We start from the raw sequence: 24,651 nt of genomic DNA on the forward strand, positions 1-24,651 counted from the left end.
TGTAAATTTTTGTTATTTGGAAAATCCATTAAAATATTTATTTTTTTAAAAAAAAAGAAATATTTCAATATTACATCATCATAATTGAGGTTATCATGTTTAAACTGTTTTGCTTTGTACAATATTTTAGTCTCAAATTTGGTTAGAGCTGAGGACAAGGGGCCGGATTATCAAAGTCAGGTGGACATGATACTCTGTCGGCATTCAGCATTGCGCAATCAGTTCTAGTAAACTGTTTGTGCAATGCCGCCCCCTGCAGATTTGGTCGCTAGCAGGGGGTGTCATTAAACCCAATCGTATTGCTGTATGCCGCTCAGAGGCGGCATATCCAGTTAAGGAGCAGCAGTCTTAAGACCACTTCTTCTTAAGTTCTGTTTCCGGGGAGCCTGAAGGCTCGCACGGAAACAGGGCGAGTTGGCCCCATTCGGGGCATAGTAAATCGGCCCCCATGTCTGTTTCTAATAAAATGTTTTGCCCTACTCTTATATCCTAAACCAGTTAGGGCCAGTTGGCAGACCTAGGGCCTCATGCAGCCCCCTACACTAGTTTTTCAGCTCCTCCAAAGAAGCAGAACAAATCATGTGTGCCATAGTTTTTCTAATTCCAGGAAAACTAAAAAAAAATTGTGCTTTGGAGTGACTACAACTCTAAAGAGCTCTCTAGGGCAGAACAGTAGACAGGAAAATATGATTTGTTTCTTTTATAGCCATAAATTTATATGCTGCCCTTAAAGGGATAGTAAACCCAAAAAAATGTATTTTATGATTCAGATAGAACATACGATTTTAAACAACTTTTCAATTTACTTCTATTATCAAATTTGCTTCATTCTCTTATTATCCATTGCTGAAAGAATAACATTGCACTACTGGCAGCTAGCTGAACACATCTAGTTAGCCAAGCACAAGAGACAAATGTGTGCAGGCACCAATTAGCAGCAGCTCCCATGTGTATGATATGTGCGTAATCATTTTTTAACAAGGGATACTAAGAGAACGAAGCACATTTGAAAATAGAAGTGAATTTAAAAGTGTCTTAAAAGTGTCTTAAAATTACATGCTCTATCTGAATCATGCAAGTTTAATTTTTACTTTCCTATCCCTTTAAAGGGATAGAAAGGTCAAAACTGAAATCTGCAAGAATTTTTTACATGGAAATATTTTTTGCAATATACTTCCATTAGTAAAAATACTTCTAGTAAAATGTATTTCTGTTTCAGTGGGAAATACACATAGCTATGTGTGGCGAGAGCATCAGGATTCAAACGCCAGAGAGTTGGCAGTGGTGTGTATTGCATCAATGAAGACTTAATTTGTACCATACAAACCACTGCACTAAGAGGTGTGGTGTTTAAATGTTGGTGCACATTTCAATTTTGACCTTTCTACCTCTTTAAGGTTAATAAAATAGTAATCTGGGGCCCCCATGCGTTACTTAGAATGGGCATCACTGTCCTAATCAGTAAAAGAAAATATTATATATAAATATTATTTTTTCTTCAATATTTTAGATTTAATATTTACATAAAGCCCCTTAAAATAACAAATTCTTCATTCTTCTTACCTAATAACACGTTAGACCTACAGCTCAAAACCCCAAGCACGTTATGAATATTTTATATTCCAATGTTCTTCACATAGAATTTTTTTTTATTTTTAAATATATAGTCATATATATCTGATGATGTTAATGTAAAATATATATCAATACCTATATTTCTATGAATATATACAGGTATAGGTATATATATACCCATTGCTAACTCCACATTCCAACATTCTATATTTTATAACTCCACAAAAAGAACATTGGAATGTGATATATGTAAATATAAATACATAGTTAAAACATATGAAGTATAATGTTAAAAAATGCTTTTTCTGCAGTTTTAATGTATTTGAGTGGCAAGGGTTCCAAAGTGTTTATATATGTGTAGTGAGGGATAAATAGGAGCGCCTAGGGCTTAGGTATAATCAGGAATCACACTATGAATAAAAATACATATAATAATTTATTACACCATCTCAATATAAAACAAAAATATTAAAATAAGTACAACCATTAATTTGAACAAGTTTTTGGGACCCTTGTTAGAGGATCTTTGCTTAAATGGATCAGTTTCTCTTCTGATTGTAACAGGTGGAGGGAAGGAGTTAAATCCTCCAAAAAATTAGGAGATTATGGAACAGATACTGTGCTTTATCACAATCATAAATAAAACAAATACTGTGCTTTATCACAACAATAAATTAACTTAGGTTCACAACATATAGTAGGTGGTGGTGAAAATCGGTGGTTTAAAAAACTAATGTTGAAAAACTGTGGTATAAAAATGTGGTACCAAACAAAAAAGGTGGTAGAAAAATCCAAAAAATTTCAAATAATCAAAAAAATCAAAAAATGGAAGACAAAACCGGTTTGCCAAAAAAGTTTTTGGTGAATTAAAAATATGTGTGATGTGCTTAAAAAATAATTATGTCACAATAGTGATGGTGATTCTAATCAATTCTACAATCAACTATAATACAGACTCCTATTAGGGAGAGAATCTCTTAAAATGTCCAATGATATTGGCCCAAAAAACAAATCAAAAACAATATAGTAACAATATTCTCGTTCCCAATATTAGGCTAAACGAATAACAATGTTGTTGGCAAAAACTTAATAATGATTACAAATATATCAATAAAATGTTAAAAAATACAGATACTATAAAAAGTCCAAGTGATTAGTCCAATTGGAAATATTCCAAACTGTGAAAGACTGTTAGGAGAGAATAAAAACAATATCCTTAGAGGCTGTCCTGATCCAGAATCCTAGTCTTTACAACATGGACCTGAAAACAAATATCTTGAAAAAGGCCCCGCTGCAGGGCCGAAACGCGTAGAGATTTGTGAGGCTTCATCAGTACCAGGACTTTTGGCTTTTGGGGTAAGTTTGATTACCATTAGACTTTATCCTATAGGCCCTTTATGTGAGGATTTTTTCTGTTTTTGTTTTCAGGTCCATGTTGTAAAGACTAGGATTCTGGATCAGGACAGCCTCTAAGGATATTGTTTTTATTCTCTCCTAACAGTCTTTCACAGTTTGGAATATTTCCAATTGGACTAATCACTTGGACTTTTTATAGTATCTGTATTTTTTAACATTTTATTTATTTGTAATCATTATTAAGTTTTTGCCAACAACATTTTTATTCTTTAGCCTAATATTGGGAACGAGAATATTGTTACTATATTGTTTTTGATTAGTTTTTTGGGCCAATATCATTGGACATTTTAAGAGATTCTCTCCCTAATAGGAGTCTGTATTATAGTTGATTGTAGAATTGATTAGAATCACCATCACCATTGTGACATAATTATTTTTTAAGCACATCACACATATTTTTAATTCACCAAAAACTTTTTTGGCAAACCGGTTTTGTCTTCCATTTTTTTATTTTTTTGATATTTGAATTTTTTTGGATTTTTCTACCACCTTTTTTGTTTGGTACCACATTTTTAGTTTTTTAAACCACCGATTTTCACCACCTTGTCACAATTATATGTACTATATGTTGTGAACCTAAGTTAATTTATTGTTGTGATAAAGCACAGTATTTGTTTTATTTATGATTGTGATAAAGCACAGTATCTGTTCCATAATCTCCTAATTTTTTGGAGGATTTAACTCCTTCCCTCCACCTGTTACAATCAGAAGAGAAACTGATCCATTTAAGCAAAGATCCTCTAACAAGGGTCCCAAAAACTTGTTCAAATTAATGGTTGTACTTATTTTAATATTTTTGTTTTATATTGAGATGGTGTAATAAATTATTATATGTATTTTTAATCATAGTGTGATTCCTGATTATACCTAAGCCCTAGGCGCTCCTATTTATCCCTCATTGCTATTTCTTCTAGACCTAAATAGGGGGTCTTCTTAATAGTGTAGCCGGTATTTAGTCTTAGGCGCTGTCCGCCCTCCCATCCAGATTCAGCTGTTTATATATGTGTATACATGTGTGTGTATGTGTATATATATATATATATATATATATATATATATATATATACATACAGGGCTGGTGCTAGAATTTTTGGCCACACAGGCGAGGATACATTTTGTCGCCCCCCCCCCATTACATACCATCCCATTGCTAGTTAAAGAGATATTAAACCCACATTTTTTAGGGCATGACATTTTATGCAACTTTCTAATTTACTCCTATTATCAATTTTACTTCATTCGCTTGGTATCTGTATTTAAAAAGCAGGAATGTAAGCTTAGGAGCTGGCCCATTTTTTGGTTCAGCACCTGGGTAGAGCTTGCTGATTGGTGGCTAAATTCAAATCAATCAGTGGTAGCGCAGCATAGCAAATCAAACAGTGGTAGAGCAGCAAAAGGAAATCAGACAGTGGTAGTGCAGCATAGCAAACCAGACAGTGGTAGTGCTGCATAACAAATCAGCAAGTGGTTGTGTTCATAACCTATAAAACAGTGGTTGTGCTGCATAACAAATCAGACAGTGGTTGTGCTGCATAGCAAATCAGACAGTGGTTGTGCTGCATAGCAAATCAGACAGTAGTTGTGCTGCCCAGCAAATCAGACAGTGGTTGTGCTGCATAGCAAATCAGACAGTGGTTGTGCTACATAGCAAATCAGACAGTAGTTGTGCTGCCTAGCAAATCAGAAAGTGGTTGTGCTGCCTAGCAAATCAGACAGTGGGTGTGCTGCCTAGAAAATCAGACAGTGGGTGTGCTGCATAGCAAATCAGACAGTGGTTGTGCTGCATAACAAATAAGAAAGTGGGTGTGCTGCATAGCAAATCACATGTAAGAAATCACATGTAGCAAATACAGATGCTCTAGTCTAAGTTCTAACCAGACAACTGATGTGTGTAGTGGGGTTTTTTTACTATATGGGGTAAAGTATCACTGATGTGTGTAGTGGGGGTTACTGTATGGGGTACAGTATAACTAATGTGTGTAGTGGGGTTTACTGTATGGGGTAAAGTATAACTGATGTGTGTAGTGGGGGTTACTGTATGGCCCAGTGATACTTTACCCCATATAGTAACCCTCACTACACACATCAGTTATACTTTACCCCATAGTAACCCCCACTACACACATCAGTGATACTGTACGCCATATAGTAACTCTCACTACACACATCAGTGATACTTTACCGTCCCCATACAGTAACCCCCACTACACACATTAGTTATACTGTATACCCCATACAGTAACCCCCACTACACACATATGTGATACTTTACCCCATATAGTAATAACCCCCAGTTTGGAGTAAAGTATAACTGATGTGTGTAGTGGAGGTTACTACATTTTTTTTTAATTTTTTTTATAAAACACTGCTCTCCAAGTGGTTGCCTAGATTGCCTTTATGCAAGCGCCGGGCCTGTGTATATATATAACATACATATGTATGTATATACAGTATATATATATATATACACTGTATGCAGAATTATTAGGCAAATGAGTATTTTGACCACATCATCCTCTTTATGCATGTTGTCTTACTCCAAGCTGTATAGGCTCGAAAGCCTACTACCAATTAAGCATATTAGGTGATGTGCATCTCTGTAATGAGAAGGGGTGTGGTCTAATGACATCAACACCCTATATCAGGTGTGCATAATATTAAGCAACTTCCTTTCCTTTGGCAAAATGGGTCAAAAGAAGGACTTGACAGGCTCAGAAAAGTCAAAAATAGTGAGATATCTTGCAGAGGGATGCAGCACTCTTAAAATTGCAAAGCTTCTGAAGCGTGATCATCGAACAATCAAGCGTTTCATTCAAAATAGTCAACAGGGTCGCAAGAAGCGTGTGGAAAAACCAAGGCGCAAAATAACTGCCCATGAACTGAGAAAAGTCAAGCGTGCAGCTGCCAAGATGCCACTTGCCACCAGTTTGGCCATATTTCAGAGCTGCAACATCACTGGAGTGCCCAAAAGCACAAGGTGTGCAATACTCAGAGACATGGCCAAGGTAAGAAAGGCTGAAAGACGACCACCACTGAACAAGACACACAAGCTGAAACATCAAGACTGGGCCAAGAAATATCTCAAGACTGATTTTTCTAAGGTTTTATGGACTGATGAAATGAGAGTGAGTCTTGATGGGCCAGATGGATGGGCCCGTGGCTGGATTGGTAAAGGGCAGAGAGCTCCAGTCCGACTCAGACGCCAGCAAGTTGGAGGTGGAGTACTCGTTTGGGCTGGTATCATCAAAGATGAGCTTGTGGGGCCTTTTTGGGTTGAGGATGGAGTCAAGCTCAACTCCCAGTCCTACTGCCAGTTTCTGGAAGACACCTTCTTCAAGCAGTGGTACAGGAAGAAGTCTGCATCCTTCAAGAAAAACATGATTTTCATGCAGGACAATGCTCCATCACACGCGTCCAAGTACTCCACAGCATGGCTGGCAAGAAAGGGTATAAAAGAAGAAAATCTAATGACATGGCCTCCTTGTTCACCTGATCTGAACCCCATTGAGAACCTGTGGTCCATCATCAAATGTGAGATTTACAAGGAGGGAAAACAGTACACCTCTCTGAACAGTGTCTGGGAGGCTGTGGTTGCTGCTGCACGCAATGTTGATGGTGAACAGATCAAAACACTGACAGAATCCATGGATGGCAGGCTTTTGAGTGTCCTTGCAAAGAAAGGTGGCTATATTGGTCACTGATTTGTTTTTGTTTTGTTTTTGAATGTCAGAAATGTATATTTGTGAATGTTGAGATGTTATATTGGTTTCACTGGTAAAAATAAATAATTGAAATGGGTATATATTTGTTTTTTGTTAAGTTGCCTAATAATTATGCACAGTAATAGTCACCTGCACACACAGATATCCCCCTAAAATAGCTATAACTAAAAACAAACTAAAAACTACTTCCAAAAATATTCAGCTTTGATATTAATGAGTTTTTTGGGTTCATTGAGAACATGGATGTTGTTCAATAATAAAATTAATCCTCAAAAATACAACTTGCCTAATAATTCTGCACTCCCTGTATATATATTTATATATATTTACATATATACACACATACATTATAGACCATTCAAACACCTTGTGATATACCATATACCTTTGAACCCCCATTTATTTATATGCCAAATTTTTATCAGATAGTGTATATATGAGTGCAACAGTTTATTTATGTATTAATGATGTGTTTGGTGCACATACTTTTTTACTCTTACTATTTACTCTAGGTCTTCACTCACGCAAACCCGACTTGAGTGGTCGCATTTACATTCAACTTGTAATATGCAAGTTAGTGCAATCGCAATATTGCGTCTGCGCTAATGAAAGAGAACCACTTGTAATCTAGCCTAAAAGGTTTTCTGATGGATTGGAATACTTTTCAGCTCACAATAAGAACTAACTGGTTGTCAAAGTACAAAGTGGAAAAAAAACCCCACATTTTCTTATGAATTTGAGTGGACACAAACTTAAAGGGACAGTCTAGGTAAAAATAAACTTTCATGATTCAGATAGAGCATGTAATTTTAAACAATTTTCCAATTTACTTTTATCACCAATTTTGCTTTGTTCTCTTGGTATTCTTAGTTGAAAGCTTAACCTAGGAGGTTCATATGCTAATTTCATAGACCTTGAAGCCCACCTCTTACAGATTGCATTTTAACAGTTTTTCACCACTAGAGGGTGTTAGTTCACATATTTCATATAGATAACACTGTGCTCGTGCACGTGAAGTTATCTGGGAGCAGGCACTGATTGGCTAGACTGCAAGTCTGTCAAAAGAACTGAAAAAAGGGGCAGTTTGCAGAGGCTTAGATACAAGATAATCACAGAGGTTAAAAGAATATTATTATACCTGTGTTAGTTATGCAAAAAAAAAAAAAAAAGATTAATAAAGGGATTATCTATCTTTTTAAACAATAAAAATTCTGGTGTAGACTGTCCCTTTAAAGACTAATTTGAAACTCCCGCTCTTGCGTTATCTTTGCTAGACGGAGGTTTTTTTCTCGTGTCGGTTGTGCTCATAGTATGAGTGAAAGTAAAAAGTTAGCGCAAGAGCTAAAAACCCAACGCATGCAAAAAGTTGAATTTTAAATATCATGACCGCGTTAATGCATTCTCCCATAGACTTCAATGGAGTGAGCAAACTGCAAAAAAAAACTAACACCCATACTTGCTCTATATATAGTTGTATGCAAACGTTTAGGCACCCCTGACAATTTCCATGATTTTCATTTATAAATAATTGGGTGTTTGGATCAGCAATTTCATTTTGATCTATCAAATAACACAGTAATATTTCAGTAGGGAAACAAGGTTTATTGGATTAACAGAAAATGTGCAATAGGCATCAAAATGAAATTAGACAGGTGCATAAATTTCGGCACCCCAACAGAAATATTGCAATAATATTTAGTAGAGCCTCCTTTAGCAGAAATAACAGCCTCTAGATGCTTCCTATAGCCTGTAATGAGTGTCTGGAATCTGGATGAAGGTATTTTTGACCATTCCTTCTTGCAAAACATCTCCAGTTCAGTTTGATAGTTGCCGAGCATAGACAGCCCGCTTCAAATCATCCCACAGATTTTCAATGATATTCAGGTCCAGGGACTGGAATGGCCATTCCAGAATATTGTACTTGTTCCTCCGGCGTTACTTCAACTTTGTGACTGATTCCTCAACATTATTCTCAAGTATCTGCTGATATTGAGTGGAATCCATGGGCCTCTCAACTTTAACAAGACTCCCAGTACCGGCACTGGCTACACAGCCCCACAGCATGATGGAACATCCACCAAATTTTACTGTGGCTAGTCTGTGTTTGTCTTGGAACGCTGTGTTCTTTTGCCGCCATGCATAGCGCCCCTTGTTATGACCAAATAACTCAATCGTTGTTTCATCAGTCCACAGCACCTTCTTCCTACCTCAAGAGACTCTGTGGCGTGTGTGCAGAAAAGGCTTCTTCCGCATCACTCTCCCATACGCTTTATTGTTGAACGATGCACAGTGACACCATCTGCAGCAAGATGATGTTGTAGGTCTTTGGAGGTTGTCTGTGGGCTGTTTTTGACTGTTCTCACCATCCATTGCCTTTTGTCTCTCTGATATTTTACTTCTGGCCTTAACAAGAACGGTGCCTGTGGTCTACCATTTCCTCACTATGTTCCTCACAGTGGACACTGACAGCTTAAATCTCTGCAATAGCTTTTTTGTAGCCTTCCCCTAAACCATAATGTTGAACAATCTTTGTTTTCATGTCATTTGAGCGTTGTTTTGAGGCCCCCATGTTGCCACTCTTCAGAGGAGAGTCAAAGAGAACAACAACTTGCAATTGGCCACCTTAAATACCTTTTCTCATGATTGGATGCACCTGTCTATGAAGTTCAAGGATTAATGGGCTCACCAAACCAATTGTGTGTTCCAATTAATCAGTGCTAGGTAGTTACAGGTATTCAAATCAACAAAATGACAAGGGTGCCCAAATTTATGCACCTGTCTAATTTCGTTTTGGTGCATATTTCACATTTTCTGTTAATCCAATAAACCTCATTTCACTACTAAAATATTACTGTGTCCTTCAGTTATTTCATAAATCAAAATGAAACACCCAATTATTTATAAATAAAAATCATGGAAATTGTCAGGGGTGCTTAAACTTTTGCATATGACTGTGTGTGTGTATATATATATATATATATATATATATATATATATATATATATATATATATATATATATATATATATATGTTTCAAAATATTTATAAACATATTCCCCTATGTAAAGAACATTGGAATGTGAAATATTTATAGATATATAAATGCATATGTACACACATATAAACATATATATATATATACGCAAAGATGGGTGTATGTGCACTCTCACCAACGTTCCACAGCTATCAGGGTGCTATACGCTAAACTGTAGAGATGCAAGAAGAAAGCACTCACTGAATTTTCTTCAAAATGTGACAAGCAATTTTAATGCAGTTTGTGACGTTTCGGGACAGCAACAATCCCTTCCTCTGACAAGTTAACACTAAACAAAATCAGCCTTTAAATAGGATCCCAAACACACTCCCCTCAGGATCAGCCAATCCAGGCTGAATAATAAACACACCCCTACAGTGACCAATGAAAATTAGTGATGCATATGTGCATGTTAATATTGTGAAATTATCGATCAAAAAAACTAGTTAAAAACAAGCCCAGAATGAATCCTATTGTTGGTAGTCATGTCCCCTTCACAAATTAAAATCTTGCCGAATTATGTGTCAACTAAGGTAGTAGAATACAGCCAAATTCAATCGTAAGCTCTTAGCCAATCAACCTTCATTTTGTATCAGACTCTGATACATCATCCAATCCGCTCACGGTGTCCCACCCACTGTTGCTAAGGACGCCCAACTCTCCAATGTATAAGCTATTAGCAACCTATGCGCTAAGCACATCAACAACTGTCAGGGAACTGAATCCTAGATCAATCCCATAATCAAATCACAACAGATGTGGCACAAAAGATCGGTCGGCGTACAACCCTCAGAGTGCAGTCCATCTCCATGCAATAAACATCAATCAAAGAAACCGTATAAGGGAAACCCAGTATCGATAAGACAATGTCATGAAAAAGGTGCCCCTCGTGTTTGTCATAATTTACTGATCGCCTTAGTAATCATAACTGCCAATTAGATCTATGTACCAATTCCCCGTAAATAAGTTAACACCATTGGCTACGTGTAAATGTAAACAAAGAGTCAGGGCCATCCAATATCCAAACGCCATGTCAGAGTGGGCATGCAAGCAAAGGCGTGTCAGTGCCACATGATATATACAATGATTTTATTGTGTACACTATCAATTGAAACAACATACAAAAACATAAATAAACAAACAATATACCAAACCAAGTGGTAATATAGATCGTATATACCCATAGACCAAATGCCATAAAAATAGTAAAAATTATATAATTAAAAACCTAATAACAAACTGTAGAGATAAGCAATCACCTTATCCGGAATCTTATCAAATGTCAACAATAACAAAATAAGCATAAAGCTCACCACTGACCTCGAACAGTCTAAAACATTTTTTGAAAAAAGGGAAGCGAAAAGTAATCTCAACTGTGAGGAGAGTTTGCCTATTAACTCAAAAACAACATAGGTAAGTCTTATTAACCCAAATCCCAAAATTAGACCTAACATAAAACTTGAATGTTTGCATAACATAGGTAGCAAACTGTAACGCATGGAATTGAGAAAGGATATTAATCTCAAGCCCTTAAAAGAAGACAGGTTATATGTCATTATATGAGCTATTAAAGTTGAAAAAATTGAAAAAATTCAATAAAGGGCATGACCAACCAGCAAGGGGATCCAACAAAAACTGGGTAACCACTCCGTAAAGTGATACATAAACCTCATGCAAAAATCAAAATGCAAAAGATTAAAATAAAATTAAAAACAAATATTGGCACATGGAGGACTGACAAATACTAAATCAAGCATAATGGTATGTTACATTAGTATCCAAAGATTTTCTAGACAGGACAACAATTAACAACCTAGGTATCCTTATATTTTGTGGCTATCCCTGATATGTACAGATCAATATACAGATGCATGTATGTTGCCAGATTACTTTTCTTAAAAAAATGTTTTCAGTTGTTAGAAAAAGGGTCAAAGAAGGTCCAAAAATGTCAACAAAATTGTCAAAAAAACTTCAAAAAAATTCAAAACGAAAAAAGCAAAAAATTTTGAATTTTTAAAAAATTTTTAAAAAAAAATTTGAAAATTTTTTTTGAAGTTTTTTTGACAATTTTGTTGACATTTTTGAACCTTCTTTGACCCTTTTTCTAACAACTGAAAAAATCTTTTTAAGAAAAGTAATCTGGCAACATACATGCATCTGTATATTGATCTGTACATATCAGGGATAGCCACAAAATATAAGGATACCTAGGTTGTTAATTGTTGTCTTGTCTAGAAAATCTTTGGATACTAATGTAACATACCATTATGATTGATTTAGTATTTGTCAGTCCTCCATGTGCCAATATTTGTTTTTAATTTTATTTTAATCTTTTGCATTTTGATTTTTGCGTAAGGTTTATGTATCACTTTACGGAGTGGTTACCCAGTTTTTGTTGGATCCCCTTGCTGGTTGGTCATGCCCTTTATTGAATTTTTTCAATTTTTTCAACTTTAATAGCTCATATGATGACATATAACCTGTCTTCTTTTAAGGGCTCGAGATTAGTATCCTTTCTCAATTCCATGTGTTACAGTTTGCTACCTATGTTATGAAAACATTCAAGTTTTATGTTAGGTCTAATTTTGGGATTTGGGTTAATAAGACTTACCTATGTTGTTTTTGAGTTAATAGGCAAACTCTCCTCACAGTTGAGATTACTTTTCGCTTCCCTTTTTAAAAAAATTTTTTTAGACTGTTCGAGGTCAGTGGTGAGCTTTATGCTTATTTTGTTATTGTTGACATTTGATAAGATTGCGGATAAGGTGATTGCTTATCTCTATAGTTTGTTATTAGGTTTTTAATTATATAATTTTTACTATTTTTATGGCATTTGGTCTATGGGTATATACGATCTATATTACCACTTGGTTTGGTATATTGTTTGTTTATTTATGTTTTTGTATGTTTCAATTGATAGTGCACACAATAAAATCATTGTATATATAATGTGGCACTGACACGCCTTTGCTTGCACGCCCACTCTGACATGGCGTTTGGATATTGGATGGCCCTGACTCTTTGTTTACATTTACACGTAGCCAATGGTGTTAACGTATTTATGGTGAATTGGTACATAGATCAAATTGGCAGTTATGATTACTTAGGTGATCAGTAAATTATGACAAACACGAGGGGCACCTTTTTCATGACATTGTCTTATCGATACTGGGTTTCCCTTATACGGTTTCTTTGATTGATGTTTATCGCATGGAGATGGACTGCGCTCTGAGGGTTGTACGCCGACCGATCTTTTGTGCCACATTTGTCTGTGCCACATCTGTTGCGATTTGATTATGGGATTGATCTAGGATTCAGTTCCCTGACAGTTGTTGATGTGCTTAGCGCATAGGTTGCTAATAGCTTATACATTGGAAAGTTGGGCGTCCTTAGCAATAGTGGGTGGGACACCGTGAGCGTATTGGATGACGTATCAGAGTCTGATACAAAATGAAGGTTTATTGGCTAAGAGCTTACGATTGAATTTGGCTGTATTCTACTACCTTAGTTGACACATAATTCAGCAAGATTTTAATTTGTGAAGGGGACATGACTACCAACAATAGGATTCATTCTGGGCTTGTTTTTAACTAGTTGTTTTGATCGATAATTTCACAATATTAACATGCACATATGTATCACTAATTTTCATTGGTCACTGTAGGGGTGTGTTTATTATTCAGCCTGGATTGGCTGATCCTGAGGGGAGTGTGTTTGGGAGCCTATTTAAAGGCTCATTTTGTTTAGTGTTAACTTGTCAGAGGAAGGGACTGTTGCTGTCCCGAAACGTCACAAACTGCATTAAAATTGCTTATCACATTTTGAAGAAAATTCAGTGAGTGCTTTCTTGTTGCATCTCTCTCTCTCTCTCTCTCTCTCTCTCTCTCTCTCTCTCTCTCTCTCTCTCTCTCTCTCTCTCTCTCTCTCTATATATATATATATATATATATATATATATATATACATATACATACGTACATATGCATATTTGCTGAAACCTCATATCTTTGAGCCCTTATAATTTTTAATGCAATATTTTTTTAAATATTTTTTTGTAGCAGACAATGTTAATATTAGTGTAACTGTACTGTTAAATGTATTTTTGAGGTGTTTTGTGCAACTTTTTTGTCTCGCATAACAGTTAACCAGAGCTCTGAAGTCACGCTAACCGGACGCGCGTTTAATTTGATTACGCTCAAGCGATTGAGTTTACTTGAGTTTACTTTCAATTCATAATAAATGCCCTGTTTCTGTCATGTTCTAAGAGCTGAGAAATACCCCATATTGCTCGCGCCCTACAGTTAGCACACCACTCTTAATCTAGCCCTTTGTCTGTCTAATGGACTAGAATAGACTTAATTGAATCATGAACTATATAAAGCACTCAATACCTGTTAAAAGAACACATTAATGGTTAATTGCAGTATTTTAATAATAAGAGTTTTAGACAAGGTTTAATTTGGATGCATTTTGTGGGTTGTCAAGCAACAGCCAAAATGTTAAGCTCCAATATATTTTCACTTGGTGGTATATTGGAGTTAAAACCTGCTGGTCCCTGTGGACCATTTCTTAGTTTAACTAACAATTGAGTATGAACAAAGTCCTGGTTTCTTTCTCTCTGATGTAGATGGCATCTGGAGAGGAAGGAAGGTAGGCTTTGACTATTGGCAATGGTTTCATTTAGAGTTGTAGGTATTCTAGCGCCAGTAAAAACACTCTGTAGTATTCTAATTAGTGGTGGCAGGATACCAGGAAAATCTATTAAAACGCTAAGTATCTGTAACCAAGTAGTGGATAATTTGCATACCAAAAGTCTTCAGTAGAAAGCAATGTGTTAGTATAGCTGTCTATGTGTTCCTTTTCATACATTGCATGAAAATACAGAACATAATTGTGGTTAGCAATTGTTTTTATTACATTTTCATAGATTTTATAGATTTTTTGCACTAAACTTAGAAAGGTAATACTGTACATCAAAATAAATCATAGAATAGTCAAGAAACTCACCATTCTACATTTTTATGAATTAATTGGGTAATAAACTCCTAGTACATTATTTGTGGTTATGTCCATTTTTGTACTAAACTGAATGACAGTCAAACTCCCAAAAGTCTTTATGCGCTGGCAACAGACAATGATTTAATCTGCTTGAATATAGAAGAGGTAATCAGGTTCTGCCAGTTTGGTTATGTAACCTGTTTAAAGCAAGGATCCTTGAAATGGCTCCCTTTGTGGCCATTGTGAACTATGATTGGACATTTGACTTCTAAATAAGCTTTATGCATATATATAAGTCAAAGAATGTCACATTCATAAATTTGTCTTTAGTCCTTTAATAACAATTTGGCCCCTTAACACCAGCCAGTTGAGCAGGGGTGATCCAACAGTATAGTTGAATCATACATATAATAGAGAAAATAATATAGATTTTTTTATGTAAATAAGGACACATGGGGCATGGTGGAGGCCATTTGGAGGGGTGAGGGTAAGGGGGTATCCTACAGTGTGGAAAATGAAAATAAATACAAAAAAATGAGCTCTAAATCTTCATACTGGCAGACTGTTAGCCATTACCTAAGATGGTGGTGAGGAATGTGGGTGAGGGGAGAGCTCTTTGAAAGGGATAAGGGAGATAGGAGATGTCAGGTGGGAGGGTAATCTTTACACTAGAATACTATTAACCTTAACAGCTAACTAACTAATTAACCCTTTCACAGCCTGGATATTCAGAAATGTGGTGTGCAGCTGCAATTAGCATCGTTATTTCTGACCAAAAGGGATCCCAGTAAAGCTTTTGCAATAATGTTCTCATGATTGCGCAAGCGATATGTAAATCATTTCAATGAGAAACCCAAACTTTGTGAAAAAGTTAACATTTATTTTTATATTATCGCATTTGGCGGTGAAATGGTGGCATGAATTATAACAAAATGGGCCTAGATCAATACCTTGGGTTGTCTACTTAATAAAAAAATATATATAGTTTTGATGTATATGAAAACAATAAAAACAAGGCTCTATTTCTGTTTAAACGGAGTGATAGCAAAAATGCTAAAAAGTTCTCTAAAATTCCCGGTAGTAAAGGGGTTAATATAAAATGTCACTAACACTAATTAAATCCTAAATCTAAACAACATAAAAACTTTGGTATCCCCGAGTAAAGCTGAACTCAGTGTGAACAATTATCATATTGCAAACCATGACCTAGATTCCATTGCTGTTGTAAACTGTGTAAACTGGTGCTAACATAAGATATAGCCATAGAGGCCCATTTATCAAGCTCCGTATGGAGCTTGTGGGACCGCTGCTCCATAACCCTGTCCGTCTGCTCTTATGAGGCGGACAGGAATCGCCACAATTCAACCCGATCGAGTACGATCGGGTTGATTGACACCCCCCTGCTAGCCGCGAGTCAGCAGGGGGCGGCGTTGCACCAGCAGCTCTTGTGAGCTGCTGGTGCAATGCTGAATACGGAGAGCGTATTGCTCTCCGCATTCAGCGAGGTCTTGCGGACCTGATCCGCACTGTCGGATCAGGTCCGCAAGACCTTTGATACATAGGCCTCATAGACTTTAATTGAGATACTTGTTACCATCAGTTTAAACAGTCTACAAATGTAATGGAAACTGGGTCCAAGTATATATTCTTAGTTTTTATATTAAGTACATTTTAATTTTAGAATCAACTCTGATAGCTACTCAAGTCTTTATCTTAATGAGTTAGTTTACAAAAGTCCATACATACACACACACACACACACACACACACGTATATATATATATATATATATATATATATATATATATATATATATATATATATCATGATTTGACAAGAAAGAGAAAATCCTGGAAAAATTGGATACCAGGATAAAAGACATCAGCACTCTTTTAAAAAAGTTTTATTAAGCTCTACAAAATGTGATGAGGTGTATCCAAAATGAAAGCTGTAATGGCTTCAATATATATATATATATATATATATATATATATATATATATATATATATATATATATATATATATATATATATATATATATATATATATATATATATAGATCAATCCTGATGAAATGTACTTCTTTCTCTTGGTTGAAACATGCCCCCTTTCCATGAAGGCATACTGTAGTAGACTTGAGAGCATGCATGTGTCTTGAGCATTATGCGGCAGCAGTGTATGTAACAATATTATACAGTGTACCTATAGAAGTTTTAGGGTGCAGTAACTTTGGCAAAATGTTATAATAATTGAAACTAGTGTAAATGACAGCTAAAAGCAAAGTTTTAAATAAATAAAAAAATGACTTAAGACAAACTGAAAGTGCATCTGTCTTTGAACTATAGACATCCAGTAGTTTGAGTACAGGGCCGGATTGGCCTACCAGGATACCAGGAGATTTCCCGGTGGGCTGCAGCAGCTAGGGCTGGGCAAATAGAATTTAACCGGGTTATTAATTGATACAATTGGGTTGTAGGTTTGCTATATAACATCAATCTTTATTTAATACAAAGTAATATAATTTAATTCTGAAAAAAATGTGGGGAGGAGTATCCCAGTAATGCCCTTTGAGAAAAATGCGGCATGTGCATTCTAACGACTCAATGGAAAATAGGGCTGGTCTTCATATGTTTCCACGGCTGCTTTTTATTCGCAGTATGGCAGCTTCCCTCTACTGGTCACTTCCTATATGCACTGCCACTACATATTGCTCCTGAGCTTCTTCAACATGCGCTTGCGAAAAAGAAGCTAAGTTTCAACCAATAAGAGAAAAAGTAAAACTAAAATGGAAAGTATTTTTTTATGCTCTATCTGAATCATGTAAGCTTAATATTGACTTCCATGTCCTTTTAAATATATTTTTTATTTAAATGGATACTAAACCCACATTTTTTCTTTCATGATGCTAAATGTAGCCACCAATCAGCTAGCGCTACTCAACGCTCCTTAGCTTAAATAACTGCTTTTTCAAATAACGATAGCAAGAGAACAAAGACAAATTAATAATAGGAGTAAATTACAGTTGCTTAAAATTGCACGCTCTGTCTGAATCATGAAATAAAAAAATTGGGTTTAGTATCCCTTTAATATATTTATTGTTGATAACAAATAAACATGTTAACGAAAAATGAAAGTCAGTGAAAGATAAATGAATATAGTAAATAATCCTATTCATTGTGTTTGCTGGTATCAGCTAGAAGATTTCTTTCCTAAGATTTGGAGAGTCCACAACATCATTCAAGTACTAGTGGGAATATCACTCCTGGCCAGTAGGAGGAGGCAAAGAGCACCACAGCAAAGCTGTTAAGTGTCACTCCCCAACCCATAATCCCTAGTCATTATCTTTGCCTCTGTCAATGGAGGAGGTGAAGTTTGGTGTCTTAGGAAATTTGGGTTTAGCTGAGTCCACGTCAATCTCTTCAGTAGAGTAGTGGTGGCTTTTAAACAGTTAGGAAGTTGTGAGGTAGTCCTTGCTTTGTTGTCTAACACATTGCTGCCCATGGTATAGAAAGCCAGAGTTGGTTACTCTGTTCTTTCTTTTTCTACAGGTCTCTGTAAGGAGTATGTGTCCTTTCACGCCTTGTGAGCTGTCTTCCTGCCGGACAGCTAGACTGCAGGTAAGTGCTTTTGTCTTCTAGGTCTTAGAGACTTGCACTTCTGAACAATATTTCATATGCAGTAGATGGGGACATTATTAAAATCCTTTATACAGGATTTTCTTTTACAGTGGGCAGGCACATGTATGTTGAGACTAGGGGTTAATCTACCCTTTATTGGGACGTTTTTCCTCTTTCGGCTAATTTTGTTGAAATACTTTATTAGTATGTATGTAGGGCTTATGTTTTATACAGGGATTTATGTATAAAATTAAAATTTGGAAGTTGGTTTTCTTGCTTGCTTAGCTAGAACAGGCTAACTGACAGACTGCTTGAGCGTTTGTGTAAATTTAGCTCCGGTGTTGTAGGTGGCCTTATTGGTTTATTATTTTAAAGAATTTTTGCATAACGTTAAGCAGCTGTGGTATTAAATTCTTAAAGTGACAGTCTATTTAAAAAAATTCTACAATTTGAGAATTTTTTTATTTAGTATTATGGACATTGAAGACTCTGTGTCTTTTGACAAATGCTTGTTATATCTAGAGGCACAATGTATTTTGCCTATGCAATTCTGTGCTGCATGCTTAGCTAGAACACTTCAATTTAAAGATAAATTGTTGCCCGCTGAGCCCAATGTCTCTCAGGATGATGCTGTTCAGGCAATACCACAGCTTTCTCCTCAAACGTTCCAAGCATCTATGGCGTCACATACAGTGCCCTGCAGTTCCTCTCAGCCTCCTGGAGGAGTTAATTTGTCTGCAGATTTTGCTGCACAGGTATTTTCTGTGGTATCTGCAGCATTATCTGCTTTTCCTATGCTGGGAAAACGCAAGAGGAAAATTAGAAATTCAGATAGTATGGTTTCTGTTCCACCAACTGCTATGCAGGTTGCCCTCCCTCATAAGTCTGATGAGGAGGATAGGTCAGTAGCCTCTGAGGGTGAAATCTCAGATTCGGACAGTATTATTCCTTCATCTGATACTGAAGAAGTAAACTTCAGATTTAAGCTTGAACACCTTTGTCTACTGTTAAAGGAGGTATTGGCTACTTTGGACGACTCCGATACGTCTGTCATCAACCCTAAGAAGTTTAGTAAACTTAATAAATACTATGATGTTCCTTCCTCTGTGGAAGTTTTCCCTGTCCCAGACCGTGTGACGGAGATTATTTCACAGGAATGGGAGAAGCCAGGGATTACGTTCTCCCCGTCTCCGTATTTAAAAAGATGTTTCCTGTTGCTGACTCGATTAAAGATTCTTGCCGCATGGTGCCTAAAGTAGAAGGGGCTATTTCTACTCTGGCTAATAGAACAATGATCCCTATAGAGGATAGCTGCTCTTTAAAGGATCCCAGGGACAAAAAGCTTGAAGCTTATTTGAAGAAGATGTATGTCCATCAAGGTCTTCAATGGCAACCTGCAGTTTGTATTGCCACAGTAGCAAGTGCGGCATCTTATTGGTGTGACGCCTTGTCTGAATCAATTTTAGTAGAGAGTCTGTTGGAGAAGATACAAGATAGAATTAAGGCTCTCAAACTAGCAAATTCCTTTATTTATGATGCTAACATGCAAGTTATTAGACTGGGAGACAAGATATTTGGCTTCACTGTCCTAGCCCGCAGGGCATTGTGGCTAAAATCTTAGTCAGCTGATGTTACCTCTAAGTCCAAGCTTCTGGCGCTTCCTTACAAGGCTAAGTCCTTGTTCGGACCAGGTCTGGCAGAAATAATTTCTGATATTACGGGTGGAAAAGGGTCTTTTCTAACGCAAGACAAGATGAACAGACTCAAAGGACGTCAAAGTAATTTTCGTTCCTCTTCGTAACTTCAATGGTCAAAAGTCTTCCTCTTCCAAGCCAGGAGCAGTCCAAGTCTTCTTGGAAGCAAAATCAGTCTTGGAATAAGGGGAAGCAATAAAATAAAACCTCTACTAAGTCTAAGTCAGCATGAAGGGCTGGCCCCCGGTCCAGGATCGGATCAAGTGGGGGGCAGACTTTCCCTGTTTTGTCAAGCATGGAGATGAGATGTCCCAGATCCTTGGGCCGTGGACATAGTATCTCAGGGTTACAAAATAGAATTCAAATCCCTCCCAGGTGCAGATTCTACCTCTCAAAATTATCTGCAGACCAGGTAAAAAGAGAGGCATTCTTGAGCTGCGTTCTATACCTTTCCTCCCTGGGAATAATTTTTCCAGTTCCAATAAGGGAACAGGGTCTAGTATTCTATTTAAATCTGTTCGTGGTGCCAAAAAAGAGGGAACTTTTCAACCCTATTTAGACCTAAAGTGCCTCAACAAGTTTCTCAGGGTACCGTCCTTTAAGATGGAAACTATTCGTTCTATTCTTCCTGTGGTCCAAGAGGGTCAGTTCATGACGACCATAGACCTGAAGGACGCGTATCTTCATGTTCCCATCCACAGGGATCATCACAAATTCCTGAGATTCACCTTTCTAGACAAACACCTTCAATTTGTGGCTCTTCCGTTTGGCCTTGCCACAGCTCCTAGAATTTTCTCAAAGGTTCTGGGGGCTCTCTTGGCAGTGATCAGGTCCCGGGGAATTGCAGTGGCGCCATTCATGGATGACATATTGGTTCAGATGCCATCTTTTCAACAAGCAAACTCTCATACAGAGATCTTGTTGTCTTTTCTACGCTCCTACGGTTAGAAAGTGAATCTGGAAAAGAGTTCCCTTGTTCCAGCTACAATGGTGGTTTTCTTAGGGACCATAATAGATTCCCTATCTATGAAAATTTTTTTGACGAAGGTCAGAAAATCCAGAATTTTCTCCTCTTGCCTCTCTCTACAGTCTACTGTTTGGCCATCAGTGGCTCAATGTATGGAGGTAATTGGTCTGATGGTCGTTTCCATGGACATCATTCCCTTTGCTCGATTCCATTTAAGAGCTCTGCAATTATGCATGCTCAGACAATGGAACGGAGACCATTTGGATCTGTCTCAGAGGATAGATCTTGTTTAGTCAACAAGACTCATAACCATCTGTCTCAGGGCACATGCTTCCGGAGACCTTCCTTAGTGATTGTGATCATGGAGGCCAGCCTGCTAGACTGGGGAGCAGTCTGGAACTCATTAAAGGCACAGGGACTATGGACTCAGGAGGAGTCTGCTCTCCCCATAAACATCTTGGAATTGAGAGCAATTTGCAATGCTCTGATGGCTTGGCCTTAATTATCCTTAGCCCAGTTTATCAGGTTTCAGTTGAACAACATCACCTCAGTTACTTACATCAACCACCATGGAGGAACTTGGAGTTCCTTAGCCATGAAGGAGTTGGCACGGATTATTCAGTGGGGGGAACTCACAATTGTTGTCTGTCTGCCATCCTCATTCCTGGAGGGCACAACTGGGAAGCAAATTTCTTGAGAAGACAGTCATTTCATCCCGGGGAGTGGGCTCTCCATCCTGAGGTGCTCTCTAGGTTAACCCTCAAATGGGGGGTGCCAGAGTTGGATCTGATGGCGCCTCGGCAGAACGCCAAGCTTCCAAGGTACAGTTCAAGGTCAAGGGATCCTCAGGCCGCTCTGATAGATGCTCTGGCGGTTCCTTGGGATTTCGGTCTAGCACACCTGTTTTCTCCATTTGCGCTTCTTCCACCAGTTATTGCTCGTATCAAACAGGAGAGAGCATCTGTAATTCTAATAGCTCCTGCATGGCCTCGCAGGATCTGGTATGCAGTGAAGATGTCATCTCTGCTACCTTGGAGGTTGCCTCTGAGGAAGGACCTTTTAACTCAGGGTCCATTCCTCCATCCAAATCTTGTTTCTCTGAAGCTGACTGCTTGGAGATTGAACGCTTAGTTCTGTCTAAGCGTTCATTTTCTGAGTCGGTCATTGAGACCTTGATCCAGGCTCGCAAGCCTGTTACTCGAAAAATTTACCATAAGGTATGGCATAAATACCTTTATTTGTGTGAATCTAAGGGCTACTCTTAGAGTAAGGTCAGGATTCCTAGAATTTTGTCTTTTCTCCAGGAAGGTCTGGAGAACGGGTTGTCATTCAGTTCTCTGAAAAGTCAGATTTCTGCATTATCTATTATGTTATACAAGCGTCTGGCGGATGTGCCAGATGTTGAATATTTTTGTCAGGCCCTGGTCAGAATCAGGCCTGTGTTTAAACCTGTTGCTCCTCCTTGGAGCCTTTATCTTGTTCTTAAAGTTTTGCAGCAGGCTCTATTTGAGCCAATGCATTTCATAAAAATTAAGTTGCTATCTTGGAAGGTTTTGTTTCTTATTTCTATATCTTCTGCTTGGAGAGTTTCAGAACTCTCGACTTTACAGAGTGATTCGCCTTACCTTATCTTTCATGCAGATAGGGCGGTTCTTAGTACAAATTTGGGGTTTCTTCCTAAAGTGGTTTCAGATAGAAATATTAATCAGGAAATTGTGGTTCCTTCTCTCTGTCCCAATCCTTTTTCTCATAAAGAGCGTCTGTTGCACAGCTTAAATGTGCGTGCTCTAAAAGCTACCTACAGGCCACTAAGGATTTTTTTTCCAGTCTTCTGCCCTGTTTGTTTGTTTCTCAGGAAAGCATAAGGGTCAGAAGGCTACTGCTACTTCTCTTTCCCTCTGGTTGAGAAGTATAATTCGTTTTGCTTATGAGACTGCTGGACAGCAGCCTCCTGAGAGAATTACAACTCATTCCACTATGGCTGTCTCCTCTTCTTGGGCTTTCAAAAATTAAGCTTCTGTGGAACAGATTTGCAAGGCTGCAACTTGGTCCTTTTTGCATACTTTTTACAAATTTTCCAAATTTGATACTTTTGCCTTGGCTGAGGCCTCTTTTGGGAGAAAGGTTCTTCAAGCGGTGGTGCCTTCTGTTTAGGTCTGCCTGTCATTCTGTGTCCTCTAGCTTGGGTATTGGTTCCCACTAGTAATTGAATGACGTTGTGGACTCTACATATCTTAGGAAAGAAAACAAAATGTATTCTTACCTGATACATTTCTTTCTTTCTTTCCGTATATGGAGAGTCCACGACCCCACCCTTTATTAAGACAGGTATTTTTGACTAAACCTCAGGCACCTCTGCACCTTTGTGTTATTCCTTTTCCATTCCCCTTCGGTCGAATGACTGGGGATTATGGGTAGGGGAGTGACACTTAACAGCTTTGCTGTGGTGCTCTTTGCCTCCTCCTGCTGGCCAGGAGTGATATTCCCACTAGTAATTGAATGGCGTTGTGGACTCTCCATATGCGGAAAGAAAGAAATTTATCAGGTAAGCATAAGTTTATTTTTTCATAACATTTTTGTTACTAATTTTGGTCTGTATGCTACTGGCTTTCTCTTTATAAAATAGGGTATAAAGGTTAATTGTCACATACAAATCCGTTATCTCTTTTTTCATTGTATAGGGGAAGGAAATGTTTTTGAAGCCTGTTCGTTTCCCTCAGTTTTATTACATGGATACGTTTATTCTGTTGTCGTCTGGAGCAGAATTTCAACTTCTAACATATTCTCTGGATACTTGCAAAGATGAAATAAAAAGGTATTTGAAGTTAAATGATTAAATAAATTTGTATTTAAAGTCAGGGACAAATTAATCTTAATTTTCAGCATAATTAATTTATTCCACTAATATTGGCATTGGAATTTTAATCAAATTTGTATCCGCTACATCAGACCTAAAGAACGCATTACACCTTAACCTTGCTACACTAATAACAATTGTTATATTAGAAGAGTTATTTAGTGAATGACACAAGTTGTTAATAATATGTTGTAATTCTACCACATACTGTATTTCATGTCCTTTTATTTTAATCCCAAATAAACAGAGACAGACAAAATAAAAGTTGTGAAGGCCCTGCTCAAAAGAACATATAGGGCTAGATTACAAGTGGAGCACTACTTAGTGCTTTCGCTGTAGCGCTAATTGCGCTAAAAGTAAACTTGTTGCGCTTGTCAGGTTGCGCTGGTATTATGATTTTAAAGTATAAAGTTATACCACTCACACTAACCAGACAAGTGAAAAAATTGAAAGTTAGTGTCTTTATGTATTCCCCATAGAGGTTAGTAGGTGTGTTTAGATGTTGAGGAGAAGGTAGGTATAGTAATTATTTTACTTTGGTTGGAAAGAGGTAGTGTTTAACATAGCAGATATGCCCCCAGAGGTTCTAGATACAGAAACTTAAGCAGCTGAGAGACGTCCAAGGAATAGAGGTGCTTTGGGAAGTTTATGCATTATGATGTGTTGGGTTGCAAAAACATATTATATTTTAAGTTATCCCTTAAAGTGATGGTAATCTTAAGCACCTTGCTCTCCACTACGTAACTAATCGCTACATTTAAATATAACT

At 37.2% G+C, this 24,651-nt stretch overlaps 1 protein-coding gene across 1 annotated transcript in view; it reads left to right on the forward strand.

Annotated features, from left to right (window-relative positions):
- The window catches only part of WDR27 (WD repeat domain 27), an 896,914-nt gene that overhangs the window by 350,729 nt on the left and 521,534 nt on the right, over positions 1–24,651 (forward strand). Inside the window, 1 exon segment of the mRNA XM_053712226.1 lies at positions 23,707–23,840. Coding sequence (XP_053568201.1) covers positions 23,707–23,840 — 134 coding nt within the window.

This window comes from Bombina bombina, chromosome 4, assembly GCF_027579735.1.
Source record: "Bombina bombina isolate aBomBom1 chromosome 4, aBomBom1.pri, whole genome shotgun sequence".
Taxonomy (NCBI): domain Eukaryota; kingdom Metazoa; phylum Chordata; class Amphibia; order Anura; family Bombinatoridae; genus Bombina; species Bombina bombina.